The sequence below is a fragment of the Myxine glutinosa genome, chromosome 13, assembly GCF_964187855.1.
Source record: "Myxine glutinosa chromosome 13, kmMyxGlut1.1, whole genome shotgun sequence".
Lineage (NCBI taxonomy): Eukaryota > Metazoa > Chordata > Myxini > Myxiniformes > Myxinidae > Myxine > Myxine glutinosa.
The window spans coordinates 35723316-35740125 of record NC_136273.1 but is presented as its reverse complement, the minus strand read 5'-3'; the positions used below and the strand labels follow the sequence as shown (position 1 = coordinate 35740125).

At 43.3% G+C, this 16810-nt stretch overlaps 1 protein-coding gene across 2 annotated transcripts in view; it reads left to right on the top strand.

Moving 5' to 3' along the window:
• The window catches only part of LOC137438846 (adhesion G-protein coupled receptor F3-like), a 134875-nt gene that overhangs the window by 110054 nt on the left and 8011 nt on the right, over positions 1 to 16810 (top strand). For both annotated transcript variants that reach the window (XM_078767322.1, XM_068134263.2), the window contains 4 exons: positions 117 to 620; positions 740 to 1597; positions 1698 to 1739; positions 15266 to 15310. In XM_078767322.1, the coding sequence (XP_078623448.1) occupies positions 117 to 620; positions 740 to 1597; positions 1698 to 1739; positions 15266 to 15310 (1449 nt within the window). The remainder of the gene's footprint in view (positions 1 to 116; positions 621 to 739; positions 1598 to 1697; positions 1740 to 15265; positions 15311 to 16810) is intronic.

Genomic DNA, 16810 nt, shown 5'->3' with positions numbered 1-16810 from the left:
CGAATGTGTAAATCAGAGAGAATGCTGTGCAGATATCAAATCTTCAGAGACAATTTACTGAAGGTACTGCTTTGCAAGAAACCAACTAAACTGATGGTTTTTTCTCTTTTTTGCAGAATTTTATGAATGTAGCAAGCAACTTGCTGGATGGCAACCTCACCGATTCATGGCAAAAGATCAACGACAAAAATGGAGAATGGGATAGCACAAACATCCTCAAATCAGTAGAAGACCTCTCAGGTCTATTTGAGCCCACTGATAACACTTTTGAAATAATAGAAACCAATGTACAACTAAAGGGGAACCGCTATAATGGATCCAAAAATGATTTCCAGAAAAGCTTTCCAAACACAATAATCTTCATTCCATTCAAATCTATTTTTGACCAAATCATTACAGTGACGAGTATATATTTGCCAACAATGTCCGAAATCCTGCCCAAGCGGTTCCCAAATTCGAGTAAGAATTATTCTGTGGGTAGTGCTGTCCTGAGCACAGTCATCACTCACCATGACAACAGCAGCAATGACAATAGCGACATGGAGATATCAATGAACTTCACCATCTTGAACAATTCCAATCCATACGATTCTCTTTGCACGTTTTGGAACTACAGTGCAGTAAGCAACTAATATATTCCTCAAACTGTTGTTTTTATCATGTTTCATATTTTAAGGACCATAACACAACATATGCTGTACAACACTGACCTCTAATTAATGTCTTACCTGCATTTCAGAACGGGGAATGGTCCTCGACAGGCTGCAACGAGACCGTGGAAGGAAATCAAACAATGTGCACTTGCAACCATTTAACGAGCTTCTCTGTGCTGATTTCTCCAAAAACTGTAACTTCCCTTGGGTTAGAAATAATCACCTATGTTGGTGTGGGAATCTCCATCGGAGCCCTCGTTGTGGCCCTCATCATTGAAATCTTAATCTGGCGCTTTTTTCAAAAGGACCAGATCTCCAAGATCCGTCACATCATTCTCGTGAACATTTGCCTCACTTTGCTTTTTGCTGACATTTGGTTCTTGATGGCTGTGTCACCATTGGCTAAAGAGAGTTTCTGCATTGCTTTAACATTCTTAATGCACTTCTTCTACATGGGCCTCTTCTTTTGGATGCTTTGTGAGGGATGCTTTCTATTTTACAAAGTTGCTTTCCCTTTCCATTTTGCCACATCAACAATCATCACAAGATACTTGTTCATATTGGGATATGTCTGTCCAACGATCATCACCGTGATAACCATTGCGGTCACACAGCCGAGAAACATCTACAGACGTGAAGAAACCTGTTGGTTAAACTGGGATCAATCACGGGCTCTACTGGCATTCATCGTTCCAGCTTTCATCATTGTTGGGATAAACTTCATCTTTCTGATGGTGGTCGTGTACAAGATTTGCGCACAGGGCAGGATGGCAGTCAGCACCACCAACGACGACATAGTTAAGCTGCAGCGTATCATGCGCAGCCTCGCCATCAAGATGCCCGTCCTGGGCACCACTTGGGGAATTGGCATTTTTGCTTTCGCACCAGGAGCTGCACAGAATGAAGGCCTTCATTACACATTTGCCATTTTGAATGCCTTTCAGGTAAGTCACCATACTCACACTGGGTACTTTCACAAGCATCCTTTTTATGGCTTACAGAAACACTTTTTTATGCTGAGACAATCTTTTTTTTATTTTTCAGGGATTGTTGATCTTGATTTTGGATTATCTTTTGGATGCAACGGTAAGTCTGCCACAAATAGAACGAGAATGGCACTTGGTGGAGTGCATACCTCCACCAGGCTGAACAGTTTACGTTTTGTATCCCACTGCATCCGGACTTAAACAAAAATCTCATCGGCTCGTTCTTGTCAACCAACTCATCCACCAAGATGTTTCATAACCCGCGTACAACAACTTTTTGAAATATCATGTTATATATCGATTTTATTTCCCCATCTCATGATGGGGAAGATTCACTTTAAAACTCTCGGTTCTGAATCTTCTAATAAAGTCTAAAATCCAAAAACAAACCAAAATATAATAAAGTTGTCCTTGTCACACACCCAACCTGTGCACCAAATTTCGGCCAAATCCCTCAATAACTTTTTGAGATATCGTGTTACATATAATTTTTGGCCTTATCTCTCAATGGTGAAGAATCACATAGAAAGTTCTCGTATCTGCATCAGCATCCGGATCTTCACCAAAGTCTAGTCAAATCGTCCTTGTCAAACTCCCCTACCTGTTCACCAGATTTAATCTGAATCTGTCAATAACTTTTTGAGATATCCTGCTGACAGTCAGACAGACAGATAGGGGTGAAAACATTTACTTCCGTCCACCTTCTGTGGCAGAGGTAATAAAATGTTATACTGTAGTTATGTAGAATTGCTGTATGGGGTGTCTCCAAATTGAAACTAGAGCAAAGTCGATAGCATGCCATTGCAAATCCCCATGCAAAGCTGACCGATGGTAAAACGTTCCTCCAAGAACGACCCAATATAAAATTTTGGGTTAAAATTATTTTTTCCCACAATTTAACCCCTGTGACCCAAAGCCTCCACCCCTTGGGGCATGAACATGTGGTAAAATGAAAAAAGTCATTACATATTTGATGCATCCTGTAACGTCGATTGCATATTCAAAATTTCATTAAAAATGTTTTTTCATGTGGGCGTAATTGCATGTTTTGGTATTCGACACTTTGACCCCACTCCAGGGGGAGGGGCCAACATGATGCTTCTCTTGCGCCTTCATGCCATGTGGTGATGATAACTACCAAGTTTGGTACATTTCTATACAACCGTTTGAGGAGAAAGCATGACCGGACAGACAGATATAGTGCCTTCATAAAGTATTCACACCCCCTTGACTTTCTCACATTTTGTTGTTACAGCCTGAATTTAAAATGGCTTAATTTTTAATTTTTTGTCACTGATCTACACACAATGCCCCATAATGTCAAAGTGGAATTTTTTACAAAATAATTACTCCCGCTAGGGAGTAATGCATTCGCTCGTGTGTGTGTGTGTGTGTGTGTGTGTGTGTGTGTGTGTGTGTGTGTGTGTGTGTGTGTGTGAACAAGATATCTGGAAAAGTTCTGAACGGATTTGGATGAAAGTTGGTGGGATGATTGCACTTGGGATAAGGAAGAATTGATTCGTTTTTGGTGAAGCTCAGGAAATTTTTCCGGATCCAGGAAGTTTTTTGGGGAATTTTTTTTTTCTGTTTTCCTTTAAAAACCATTTTCTCTGCAATAATTGGACTGATTGAGAGCAAATTTTCACCATCGGGACTCAGTCTGCAGAATATTTTAGTGATAATTATGACGTCACAGGTCACGTGGTTCGGCCGCCATATTGTTTTGAGTGAAAAACACTAAAATCCAATTTTCTCCAAAACGCCTGAACAGATCGAGGCCAAACTTTGCAGGCAGAATCGCATACCCATGACAAACAAAAAAGTCAGCGAGCATGACGTCATGCATCACATGGTTTCAGAGTTATGACGTTTTTAAGCACAAACATTTAAAACCTAGCTCCTCCCTCATTTGTGATCCAATCGAGGGGAAACTTCACAAATCTGTTCAGCATATCAGTCTACTAAAATGCCCTTTTGGAATTTGTGATAGGTCACGTGGTTTGGCAGATATCGTTAATTAAACGCAAATAATAAAAACATTTATATCTCTTGAACCACTTCATTGATCGACGTGAAACTTCACAAGGTAGTAGAGGTCATGAAGAATAACAAGGGTGCAAAATTTGTAGATGATTGGATGTACGGTCTGGAAGCTGGAAGTTGTTATTGTGTGAAGAAGAAGCGTCTTCGACTGTGGATGATTAATTATTGATCACATGTACAGACTTGCAGGCATCGTTTGACACAATGTCCCGGGTTAATTTGAACCTCAAATAAAATTATAATTCCAGATTTGTCAATGGCTGAGGTATATTAACAAACAAATAAAACAGATTTGGCAAAATTCGAACTTTTTTTAAAAAATATCCCATATTCACCCAGGGTTGTGAGAGGCTGAAGAAGAAGAAACCTCGCATGGGTTTCCTCGACCAAAAAATAATTCTGGCTCTGCGATTTTCAGGTTTATTTATCTATATATATACATATCTGGGCAGTGTCTGTTGTCACTGAACTACTCCCTGAAACTTTTATTTCCGTGGTTGTGAAGTGTTTTTAATAACGTGGTGGTGGTTTTGAATCACGTGGTGGTAAGGTATTTTGAATTATGTGGTGGTGAGGTGTAAAATGACGTGGTGGTGAGGTGTTTTTAAATCACGTGGCTATGAGGTGTTTTTAATTTCGTCGCTGTGAGGTGTTTTTTATTTCGTCGCTATGAGGTGTTTTTAATTTCGTGGCTGTGAAGTGTTTTTAATTTCGTGTTTTGTGGCTGTGAGGTGTTTTTAATCTTTTATATATTATTTTATATATTATATTATATATTATATATTATATATATATATATATATATATATATATATATATATATATATATATATATATATATATATATATATATATATATATATATATATATATATATACATATATATATATATATATATATATACATATATATATATATATATATATATATATATATATATATATATATACATATATATATACATATATATATACATATATATATACATATATATATATATATATATATATATATATATATGATCAAGGCACCTCCTAGCTTTAGTGGTGAGCACCAGCCACGAATTATGTCTCACACGGTAAATACCGCATAACCCGCAAGGAACCAACCGCCTGTCTGCCACACAGACCATCGTTCCCACCAGTGCAAACCAAAACCAGGGGGTGCGGTGCGATCGGCGGGGATAATAATCAACGAACATAACAGCGTGACGAGCGCTATCCCGATCTCCTGTGGACCGAAGTCCTAGACCAAAGCGTCACCTCCGACCCAAAGGGTCTTCTGGAGGCTTCAGCCCGGCCACTCTGTCAACAGACAGAGATTTATTCATTGGTCCCCATTGGCTAAACATCAAGCAGAGCCGCCAATCCAGATTTCGGGCTCTGTGTGGCAGACAGGCTGTTGGTTCCTTGCGGGTTATGCGGTATTTACCGTGTGAGACATAATTCGTGGCTGGTGCTCACCACTAAAGCTAGGAGGTGCCTTGATCATCTTAATAGACGATTTTGGTCCTCATTGGTTAGATTTTTCGCAGTGTGCCGCCCTGTGGCTGTGCGCAAGTACTGCATGGAAATCGGACCTGGCAGGAGTAATTCCCTGCCAGTGGATTAAGGGGTCTCACTCCTATTAAGAGGAGTGGTCCCACCTGTATGACCATGCATTGTGGCCCTTCGGGGGCATGATGCATGCGTTTGAATGACCATGTGCTTCCCCCTCGGGGTTGAGGCGCATGTGTATTGTTTTGGGGACAGCCTTGTTGACGATGTGCCTTGACCATGGGGTCAAGGTGCACGTCCAAGGCTGTTCAAATGTTTGAGTTTTTACCTTTTTTCACTGCAAAAAAGGCAGGCCTTCTGTGCGGGCCCTAAATGTGCATGCAAATCGGACCTGGCAGGAGTAATGCCCTGCCGGTGGATTACGGGGTCTCACTCCTATTAAGAGGAGTGGTCCCAATTGTATGACCATGTATTGTGGCCCTTCGGGGGGCATGATGCATGCGTTTGAATGACCATGCGCTTCCCCCTCGGGGTTGAGGCGCATGTGTATTGTTATGGGGACAGCCTTGTTGACGATGTGCCTTGGCCATGGGGTCAAGGTGCACGTCCAAGGCTGTTCGAAATGTTTGACTTTTTACCTTTTTTCAGTGTAAAAAAGGCAGGCCTTTTTGAGCGGGCCCTAAACGCTTAAAGACCTGCCTGCAAATCGGACCTGGCAGGAGTAATGCCCTGCCGGTGGATTACGGGGTCTCACTCCTATTAAGAGGAGTGGTCCCAACTGTATGACCATGCATTGTGGCCCTTTGGGGGGCATGATGCATGCGTTTGAATGACCATGCGCTTCCCCCTCGGGGTTGAGGCGCATGTGTATTGTTATGGGGACAGCCTTGTTGACGATGTGCCTTGACCATGGGGTCAAGGTGCACGTCCAAGGCTGTTCAAATGTTTGACTTTTTACCTTTTTTCAGTGTAAAAAAGGCTGGCCTTTTTTGAGCGGGCCCTAAACGCTTAAATACCTGCATGCAAATCGGACCTGGCAGGAGTAATGCCCTGCCGGTGGATTACGGGGTCTCACTCCTATTAAGAGGAGTGGTCCCAATTGTATGACCATGTATTGTGGCCCTTCGGGGGGCATGATGCATGCGTTTGAATGACCATGCGCTTCCGCCCTCGGGGTTGAGGCGCATGTGTATTGTTATGGGGACAGCCTTGTTGACGATGTGCCTTGACCATGGGGTCAAGGTGCACGTCCAAGGCTGTTCGAATGTTTGACTTTTTACCTTTTTTCAGTGGAAAAAAGGCAGGCCTTTTTGAGCGGGCCCTAAACGCTTAAATACCTGCATGCAAATCGGACCTGGCAGGAGTAATGCCCTGCTGGTGGATTAAGGGGTCTTACTCCTATTAAGAGGAGTGGTCCCAACTGTATGACCATGCATTGTGGCCCTTCGGGGGGGCATGATGCATGCGTTTGAATGACCATGCGCTTCCCCCTCGGGGTTGAGGCGCATGTGTATTGTTATGGGGACAGCCTTGTTGACGATGTGCCTTGACCATGGGGTCAAGGTGCACGTCCAAGGCTGTTCGAATGTTTGACTTTTTACCTTTTTTCAGTGTAAAAAAGGCAGGCCTTTTTGAGCGGGCCCTAAACGCTTAAATACCTGCATGCAAATCGGACCTGGCAGGAGTAATGCCCTGCTGGTGGATTAAGGGGTCTTACTCCTATTAAGAGGAGTGGTCCCAACTGTATGACCATGCATTGTGGCCCTTCGGGGGCATGATGCATGCGTTTGAATGACCATGTGCTTCCCCCTCGGGGTTGAGGCGCATGTGTATTGTTATGGGGACAGCCTTGTTGACGTTGTGCCTTGACCATGGGGTCAAGGTGCACGTCCGAGGCTGTTCAAATGTTTGGACTTTTTACCTTTTTTCACACGTAAAAAAGGCAGGCCCTGACTGCGGCCCTAAACCAGTTAAAGACCTGCATGCAAATCGGACCTGGCAGGAGTAATGCCCTGCCGGTGGATTACGGGGTCTCACTCCTATTAAGAGGAGTGGTCCCAATTGTATGACCATGTATTGTGGCCCTTCGGGGGGCATGATGCATGCGTTTGAATGACCATGCGCTTCCCCCTCGGGGTTGAGGCGCATGTGTATTGTTATGGGGACAGCCTTGTTGACGATGTGCCTTGACCATGGGGTCAAGGTGCACGTCCAAGGCTGTTCGAATGTTTGACTTTTTACCTTTTTTCAGTGTAAAAAAGGCAGGCCTTTTTGAGCGGGCCCTAAACGTTTAAAGAACTGCATGCAAATCGGACCTGGCAGGAGTAATGCCCTGCCGGTGGATTACGGGGTCTCACTCCTATTAAGAGGAGTGGTCCCAATTGTATGACCATGTATTGTGGCCCTTCGGGGGGCATGATGCATGCGTTTGAATGACCATGCGCTTCCCCCTCGGGGTTGAGGCGCATGTGTATTGTTATGGGGACAGCCTTGTTGACGATGTGCCTTGACCATGGGGTCAAGGTGCACGTCCAAGGCTGTTCGAATGTTTGACTTTTTACCTTTTTTCAGTGTAAAAAAGGCAGGCCTTTTTGAGCGGGCCCTAAACGCTTAAAGACCTGCATGCAAATCGGACCTGGCAGGAGTAATGCCCTGCCGGTGGATTAAGGGGTCTCACTCCTATTAAGAGGAGTGGTCCCAACTGTATGACCATGCATTGTGGCCCTTTGGGGGGCATGATGCATGTGTTTGAATGACCATTGCGTTTCCCCCTCGGGGTTGAGGCGCATGTGTATTGTTATGGGGACAGCCTTGTTGACGATGTGCCTTGACCATGGGGTCAAGGTGCACGTCCAAGGCTGTTCAAATGTTTGACTTTTTACCTTTTTTCTTGTAAAAAAGGCAGGGCTTCCCTGTGGCCCCCAATACAGGGTTAATAAGCCCGAAATCTGGATTGGCGGCTCTGCTTGTTGTTTAGCCAATGGGGACCAATGAATAAATCTCTGTCTGTTGACAGAGTGGCCGGGCTGAAGCCTCCAGAAGACCCTTTGGGTCGGAGGTGACGCTTTGGTCTAGGACTTCGGTCCACAGGAGATCGGGATAGCGCTCGTCATGCTGTTATGTTCGTTGATTATATATACTAGGGCATGCCCGTACTATATCTATATCTAAAATTATACCCCCCCCCCCTCTATTTACATGAAATGGTTTGGTCCAAAGCGAACGGCTTGCGAGTGGTGACAATCCCCCCCCCTCTATTTACATGAAATGGTTTGGTCCAAAGCGAACGGCTTCCGGAGTTTGGTAAAGAAATCGCCATCGCGTGCACAAACGCGCAGGAAAGCGAATGAATCGCAAATTCGGTTTTATTAGTTTTAAAACATAGTTTAACGCCAACATAGTTTACAAACGTGAAATAAATGAATACGCTCTCAAATGTGCCATCCGAGGCAGAGTGTGTCCGCCACGTTCGGCACACGCGATAGTTCGCTGCTCTCTGATTGGTTGAATCGTTTTTTGGACATAGCTCGGTAAGTAATTGTCCGATTAATATGAAACCTTGAAAAGGCACATCCTCGGGTCCCCAGCAATATACCTGGCAAGTTAAAAGTATATCGGACCCGTGGTTGTCGAGAAACAGCGGTCACAGACAAACGTACAAACGTACAGAGATTACTGGAATTATAGATAGATATATATATATATATATATATATATATATATATATATATATATATATATATATATATATATATATATATATATATATATATATATATATATATATATATATATGTACGTATACAGACTTGGCATTTAATATGGAATATTTTTTTTGTGGGGGTGAACTTACTTTTCAAGATGTCTTGGAACCAAAAGTTCATTGGAATTATGTTGAAATTATTCTAGATTTTGTTAATGTGACCTTTAAAAGAAATAAAAACCACATTTGACATTTCGAAACAAATAAATTGATCCATGAAAGTGATGTAAACTGATATCGAACTCAATTCATGGACAGTACTGTGTTAAACTTCTGTACGTTTTCCAGAAGTATCTCTTTATTTTGCACATTAGCCAAAATTTTTTTAAAGAAAAACAAAAGTTAAATTACGACTGGGATTACGGACAGTAAAATTACAGTTCAGTACTTCGTGTAACCCCCCCCCCCCCCCCCCAAGCATTCAGGAGAGCATGTACACGTTGAGGCATGCTGTTCACGAGATTTGCCAAGGTTTGGACAGGAATCGCTTGCCATGCAGTGACAATAGCCTGCTGCAATTCATGCACAGAGGTCGGCTGCTGGTCCAAGTGGTCGATTTGACGCGTTAATTCTGCCCACAAGTTCTCTATCGGATTCATATCCGGGGACATGGCAGACCACTCCATGTGCTCTACACCACGCTCAGCAAGAAAGTGTTGGATCATGCGAGCACGATGAGGCCGTGCATTGTCATCTTGGAAGACAAAGTTTCCTCGAAAGGCTGCACAAGCAAATGGAAGCAATGTTTCTTCCAGAATGGCCCTGTACTTGAACTGGTTCAGGTTTCCATTCAGAACAACCAGGTCAGTTTTGCCCCCTGCATGAAAACAGCCCAAACGGTCACCCCACCACCTCCAGCTTGGAATCTTGGCACTATACAATCTTTGTTGTCGGCTTCATGCACTTGTCTGCACACTCGGACGCGGCCATCTTGACGATAGACCAGAAATCTAGACTCGTCACTGAAGATCACGTGATTCCAGTGTCCTGGCTGCCATTGACGGTGCTCTCTGGCCCACTGCAATCAGCGCTGGCGGTGTTGTCTGGTCAGGCGTGGCTTTCTCAGGGGACGCCCGGCACGATAGCCTGCTTGAACCAGTCGTTGGTTGACTAGCCTTCTGGATACAGGCACATTTGTCAGTTGCTTGCTCTCAGCCCTAACCCAATTAGCTGACTTGATACGGCCATTGCAGACTAACCGGTGCAGCTGGCGATCATCCCTCCTTGTGGTTCTGCGGGGACGTCCTGGCCTCGGTATTGAAGTAGGGACACCCCTTTGAGCATTTCGTTTCAGGATCTTTGACACATGACCTTGAGTGATGCCATACTGCCGAGCAATAGCACGCTGTTTCATGCCGTAATTTCGTAAAGCCACCACTCCATGACAAACAGCATTGTCGAGTTGACGGACCATCTCCAGAGGAAGCGGCAGTAACTTTTGGAGACGTGCAGCAGTTGTTTTCCACTAATACAGAACGCAACAACCCTTGTATACAAGACTGTGAAGCCAATCATCAAATGCACCTGTCCGTACATTTTGCCACGCCACCTGTGATATAATCCTGTTGTTGACTTCTTGCTGCGACAGACAATCAGTGACATGGTTCTTTTAACAAATAAATCACCAAAGTGTAAAAGAAACTCACCAGATTGATATACTAAGTTAAGAAAGTAAACCCAAGTCAAGAAAAAAAAAATTCCATATTAAATGCCAAGTCTGTATGTATATATATATATATATATAGATATATATATATATATATGTATATATATATATGTGTATATATATATGTATATATATATATATGTATATATATATATATATATATATATATATATATATATATATATATATATATATATATATATATATATATATATATATATATACATATATATATATATCTGTGCAGTGTCTGTCTTGTGTTGTCTTGTCTTGTGTTGTCACTGAACTACTCCCTCAAACTTTTGTGAATTCGTACTATTCCAACTTGACCCACGGCGGGAGTATGCGCTCTACTGAGTGGCGCTCTAGTTAAAAATGAAACACAGAAATATTGAATTGCCCTTAGTATTCAACCCTGAGTCACCACTTCATAGAAGCACCTTTGGCCGTGATTACAGCTTCAGGTCTTCTTGGGTATGTCTGTATCCGCTTTGCACATCTGGATTTGGGAAGTTTCTCCCATTCTTTCTGCAGATTTGATCAAGCTCGGTTAAGTTGGATGGGGAGCATTGGTGAACAGAAATCTTCAAGTCTTTCCACAGATTTTCAATGGGAATCAGATCTGGGCTTTGGCTGGGCCACTGAAAGATTTTCATATTCTTGTTCTGACGCCATTCCAGTGTTGCTTTGGCTGTATGCTTGGGGTCATTGTCCTGTTTGAATGTAAATCTTTGGTGCAGTATAAGGTCTTTTGCACTCTGAAGTAAGTTCTCCTAAAGGATTTGTCTGTATTTGGCTCCATTCATCGTTCCTTCTAAACTTACAAGTCTCCCAGACTCTGCCGCTGAAAAGCATCCCCATAGCATGATGTTGTCACCACAATGCTTCACGATAGGGGTGGTGTTACATGGGTGATGAACTGTGCTTGGTTTCCACCAGACGTAGCACTTTGCATTCAGGCCAAATACTGTAGTTCAATTTTCCTCTCATCAGACCACAGAATCTTTTGTCTCCTGTTCTCAGAGTCTTTCACATACCTTTTTGCAAACTCTAGCCATGCAGTCATGTGCCTTTTTCTCAGGAGTGGCTGTCGTCTGGCCACTTGTCCATAAAGCCTATATTTATGAAGGGCTGCAGAGACTGATGTCCTTCCAGCAGGTTCTCCCATCTCAACCAAGGAACTCTGTAGTTCTGTCAGAGTGCTCATTGGGTTCTTGGTCACCTCTCCGACCAAGCTCCTTCTTGCCCGGTTGTTCAGTTTGGTTGGACGGCCAGCTCAAGTAATAGTCTAGTTCAGGGGTCGGCAACCTTTTTGACATGAAGTGCAAGTTTGAAATGTTCTTGTTAATTAGTGTGCCATATCAACATTAAGTTTAACATTAAGTTTAATTACGACACCACGTCAAAAAAATATTTCCAACAGACATGGAATTTAAATTCCATCCATATAGGCTACATGCATAGCAACAACATTTTAAAGAAACATTTATCTCTCATAATCAGGACATTGTAATGATCATTTTATCATTGTAAAATTTGTCCCCCATGAGGTTACAAATTATATGCACGGACCCCATTTCAAAACACTGCTTTCAGTGACTCATTTACAAAGTATTGCATTGGAAACAAATGTCAAAAAGGGAGAATGAAGTGTATCAAACAGAAATACCAGTACTATACAAGAATGCAGCCATCCTCATGAAAACATCCACATCTGAGTTGGAAAAAAAGAGATGGGCAAACAGCTGCATATGCAAACCCATGTGTACTACAAATAAACAGATGCCTACCAGTCAGTATGATCCCTGGCCCTGCTTTCCTTTGCTGCGCTCCATTGTCTGGGGGTTGTAGTTAGTCACTTTAAGTTGCACACATGCTTCGGATTGGTCGGTTGTCAAACGACTGCGGCAGGGGCTGAGCACGTTATTCATGTGTGAGAATATCTGCTCACAGAGGTACGTTGACCCGAAGACTGACAGCAAAGTCAGTGCAACGTTCCAGAGACAGCTGAACTTCTTCGGCACGGATGTCCAGCAGGTGAAGATGCAGGTTCCGTGATCTTGCACTGCCGTGGTTTCTAGTTGTTTCCGTAGCTCTGCAAACTTAGTCACCCACAGTGTTGAACGCTTCAGCTCAATCAGCTGCATTTCCATGTACTGTGTATCCAACCAGTCTATCAGAGTTTATCAGTCTATCAAATCCAATTCGTGTCAGTCAAAGCTGTCTGGCTTGATCAAGAAAGAGAACATTGGTCCATACTTCTGAAAGTCCCCAAATCGTGTTGTGAACTCCGACTCAAGCTCGTTCATGTATTTGCATATTTCAGCAGTGCTGATGCTGTGCTGCGTGGACAGCTCCATTACGTGTCTGAAGTAGCGGAAAGTGGAGGCAGCAACATCGCTTGAAAAAATTGCTCGCTTGCCACCAAAAGCCGAACATGTGTCGAACATGTCCAAAACAGTTTGTCCTGCACCTTGCAGTCGGAGATTGAGCTCATTGAGGTGTCCCGTAATATTCGTGAGGAACATAAGTTTCACAACCCACTTCTCGTCCTCGAGGTCTGGGTAGTTTGGGCCCTTTTCAGCCAGGAAGGCCTTGATGGCATCAAAGTAGCTGACAAACCACTCCAAAACGTTTCCGCAGCTTAGCCACCTAACCGCTGAGTGGAGAGGGATATCTTTGTATGTGCAGTCCATTTCCTCGAGCAGGGACTGGAACTGTCGGTGTGTCAGTGCAGATCGCTTAACTATGAAGTTAATAACCTTTACTACCGTAGCCATAACCTCTAAGATCTGAATTTTGCATCTTTGCACAGAGGTTTTCTTGGTGTATTATGCAGTGGAGTTTCATGATGGAGTGACCGACTTTTTCCTCAATTCATCTGAGAGCTCCCCTCTGTTTCCCGAGCATGGCGGGGGCGCCATCTGTTGTCACTGCAGAAATCGTCCTGATGTCAATCCCTCGCTCCTCAAAATGTTCCATAAACACCTTGGCTATGTCCTCACCTTTTCTTGTGCCCGACATTGGCTTTAAGCAGCAGAGTTCCTCTCTTACAGTCGAATCACAGTATCTTGCCATGACTGCCAAACGTCGCATGTCATTTACGTCCACGCTCTCGTCAAGTGCAATGCTAAATACCACAGCATCTTTTAACCCAGCTATTTGCTGTGCACTGACATTTTCTGCCATTTCTTTGATGCGTCGCTCAACACTTCTAGCTGACATGGGAATATATTTTATTCTTGATTTGATTGTCTCTTTGTTTGGTAAGTCTTCAAACAGAATCTCTGAGCTACAGAGAAAAGCCTCCTTAATATATTCGCCATCCGTGAATGGCTTTCCGCGTTTCGCAATGCAATGAGCAATGCGATAGCTTGCTTCAGTCGCATGGTTTTTAGCAATGGCAAAGATTTTGAGGGTGTTGGCTTGCTTCCCATACCTGGACACGGCACGTTTGATGGATTCTGCCTTGTCTGCCTGATCTTTGAAAGTTTTCTCGTGCTTTGTCTCAAAATGGTGCTCAACACTCGACGTTCGACAAACTACATTTTCAAAACATAAAGTACACACACAGCACGATCCTTCTGAAAACCAAACCCCACTCTTCTGTCCATGAGGGCTGGAATGCCCGAACCTTTACTTTCGCTTTCTTAGCTAGCGGGGTTGCCATCATCTACCGAACCTGAACCGCTTCACCGCAATTCCTGTGGGAAATGTGAGCGGGAGGCCGTACCGTCAATCAAACTAAATAAGACAGGCCGCGCAACAGCCAATGGCTGTTCAAGAGGTGATTTGGCATGCAGCTGAGAGACCACTGCTTTCGCCAGTGTGCCAATGATTACGCTGCCGCGTGCCTAAGGTTGCCGACCCCTGGTCTAGTTAGTTCCATATTCTTTCCATTTCCTAATGCTGTAGCTCACTGTGCTCTTGGGATCTTTCAACACGAGAAATTGTTTTATAGCCTTCCCCAGATTTATGCTTCCTCACAATTCTATCTCTGAGTTCTACGGACAGTTCCTTGGGCTTCCTGGTCGAGTTTCTGCTCTGACATGAACCGTCAACTGTGGGGCCTTGTATGGAAAGGTGTGTTTATTTCTAAATCATGTCAAATCAATTGAATTGGCCACAAGTGAATGCCAATCAAGGTGTAGAGATATCTCAAGTATCACTGGTGATGGAAATTGGATGCACCTGAGCTCCATTTGGAGTGTCATAGCAAAGGTGTTGAATACTAATTGACTCAAGAGTTTTCAGCTTTTCATTTTTAATTAATTTCTAAAAAAGAAATATTTCAACCCCCGTTTCCTCCCGAAAAAAAGGTTATTCCTTTTTTTTTTTTTCCCAAAACTACACACATGATTTTGATGAAACTTGACCACAGCCTTCACACTCGTGATGGAATAAAGTTTGTTTGTTCATGGTATTAAAACAAAATCGGAGGTTTGCCCCACAATATAGGTATTTACTTTCTTCTCCGTTACATATTTTGTCTGTCATGCACACCTGCAAGTGGTTCCCTGGTTCTACCAGGTGAGCCCAGGGGCATTGCCCCTATTATTTTCAAAAAGTGTTGGGAAAACCAGATAATAATGGGTTGATTATGGTTAAAATAAATGAAAGGTTTTGTTTGTTGATAAAATGTACCTTTTGCTTACAGGTGAGGCATTATTTGAAGAGGGTCGTCTGTGGCTATTCCTGGAGGGTAAGTTCCAAAAACCATCGCATTCCATTTATTTTGCTGCTAGGGATTTGGATTATTTTTGTCTGTTTATGTAAAAATTTCATAGAATACAGTGAATATAATCCTGAAAACTGCAATCCTGAAACATGCACAATCAAACAACAGCTGAAACACGCAGGGCTTTTTATTAAATAATATTGCTGGTTTTCGCAAATTCAAACTTGAGAGATGCAATGCTTTACTTTATGTTGGAAAACAGTGGTTGCACCTCAGAAAAGATTATTTATAGTTTCTTCTCCATCAATAAAAACTGATTAAAGCATCATGTTGTTCGGACCTTCAAAAAGTCATCAAAGGCATTGTTATGTGGATGACAACATCCCAATATGAGATAACCACACCAATGCGGTTATCCCATTGCTAGAATCTAAGCTCCATGGACAGCTACACAGACACGACCCATGCCAAGCAGTTAACGTAGGCCCGTATTCTGGCGGAATCTATTACCACGGCAGTTATCAGTCAGGATTACTACAAACTCCCTCACTCTCTTCAATCCCACTCCACCCTCCAAGTCTTTAAAACAGCTGTTCACCACCATCTCTTATCTTCCCCAATCCAAAACCTTGATCTTTTCTACCCCCTCTAATTTCACCCCAATTCCACTTTTTTGAAATACCAACTTCTATCCAGGAAGTCCTTGGTGTCCTTGTGTTTTATACTTCTCCCTCCCCCCCCCCCCCCTCTTCCCATGCCTCCTCCCCCCGGGCCCTCTCCCTTCCACACATCTCCCTGCTCTCGGATGTTGTGTTTGTGTGCTTCCCCTTCTCTCCCCATCTTGTCTTCCGCTCCCTCTTTTTATATATTTTGTTTGTCTGGTTGATTTGTTTGTGAAGTAAATGTTAGCTCTTTCACGAGCCTCGATTCAGTATACAAAAAAAAAATAATAATAAAATTTAGTCCTGTGTTTTCAAATGGACCAAATCGTCAGCGAAAGAAAATGGCAGCAAGAGGAGGCACTCTCACTTTAAGTAATAAATAAATAGTATTAAAAAAAAAAACACACACACACACACACACACACACACACACACACACACACACACACACACACACACCAGAGATAGGGAAAGCATGGGGCGTAGGGCCTGAAGCGGCTGCAGAACCTGAGCGCACATGCAACACAGGAGTGGACCAAAGATCCACCAGGACGCGGGCAGACGAAGGCATGGGATTGTTCAAAGCACAGAGCCAAGAGCGGATCCATTGGTCCTACACAAGAGAGCAAGAGTCAAGCACACGCTTTATGCCCAGTCGCCTCCCCGTGGGCCTATGGCACTAGACCAATCACCGCATCCCACATGCAGATATATGGCAGTGCACACCATATATAGACTCCCCCCCACAGAGACAGCGTGGCCAATCATTTCCCTCCATGCACCAACCAAATATTGACTTTTCCAGCCCCGAGGGGTCACATCAATCACAGCCTGATGGTTCCTCCAATCATGCACTGGGAAC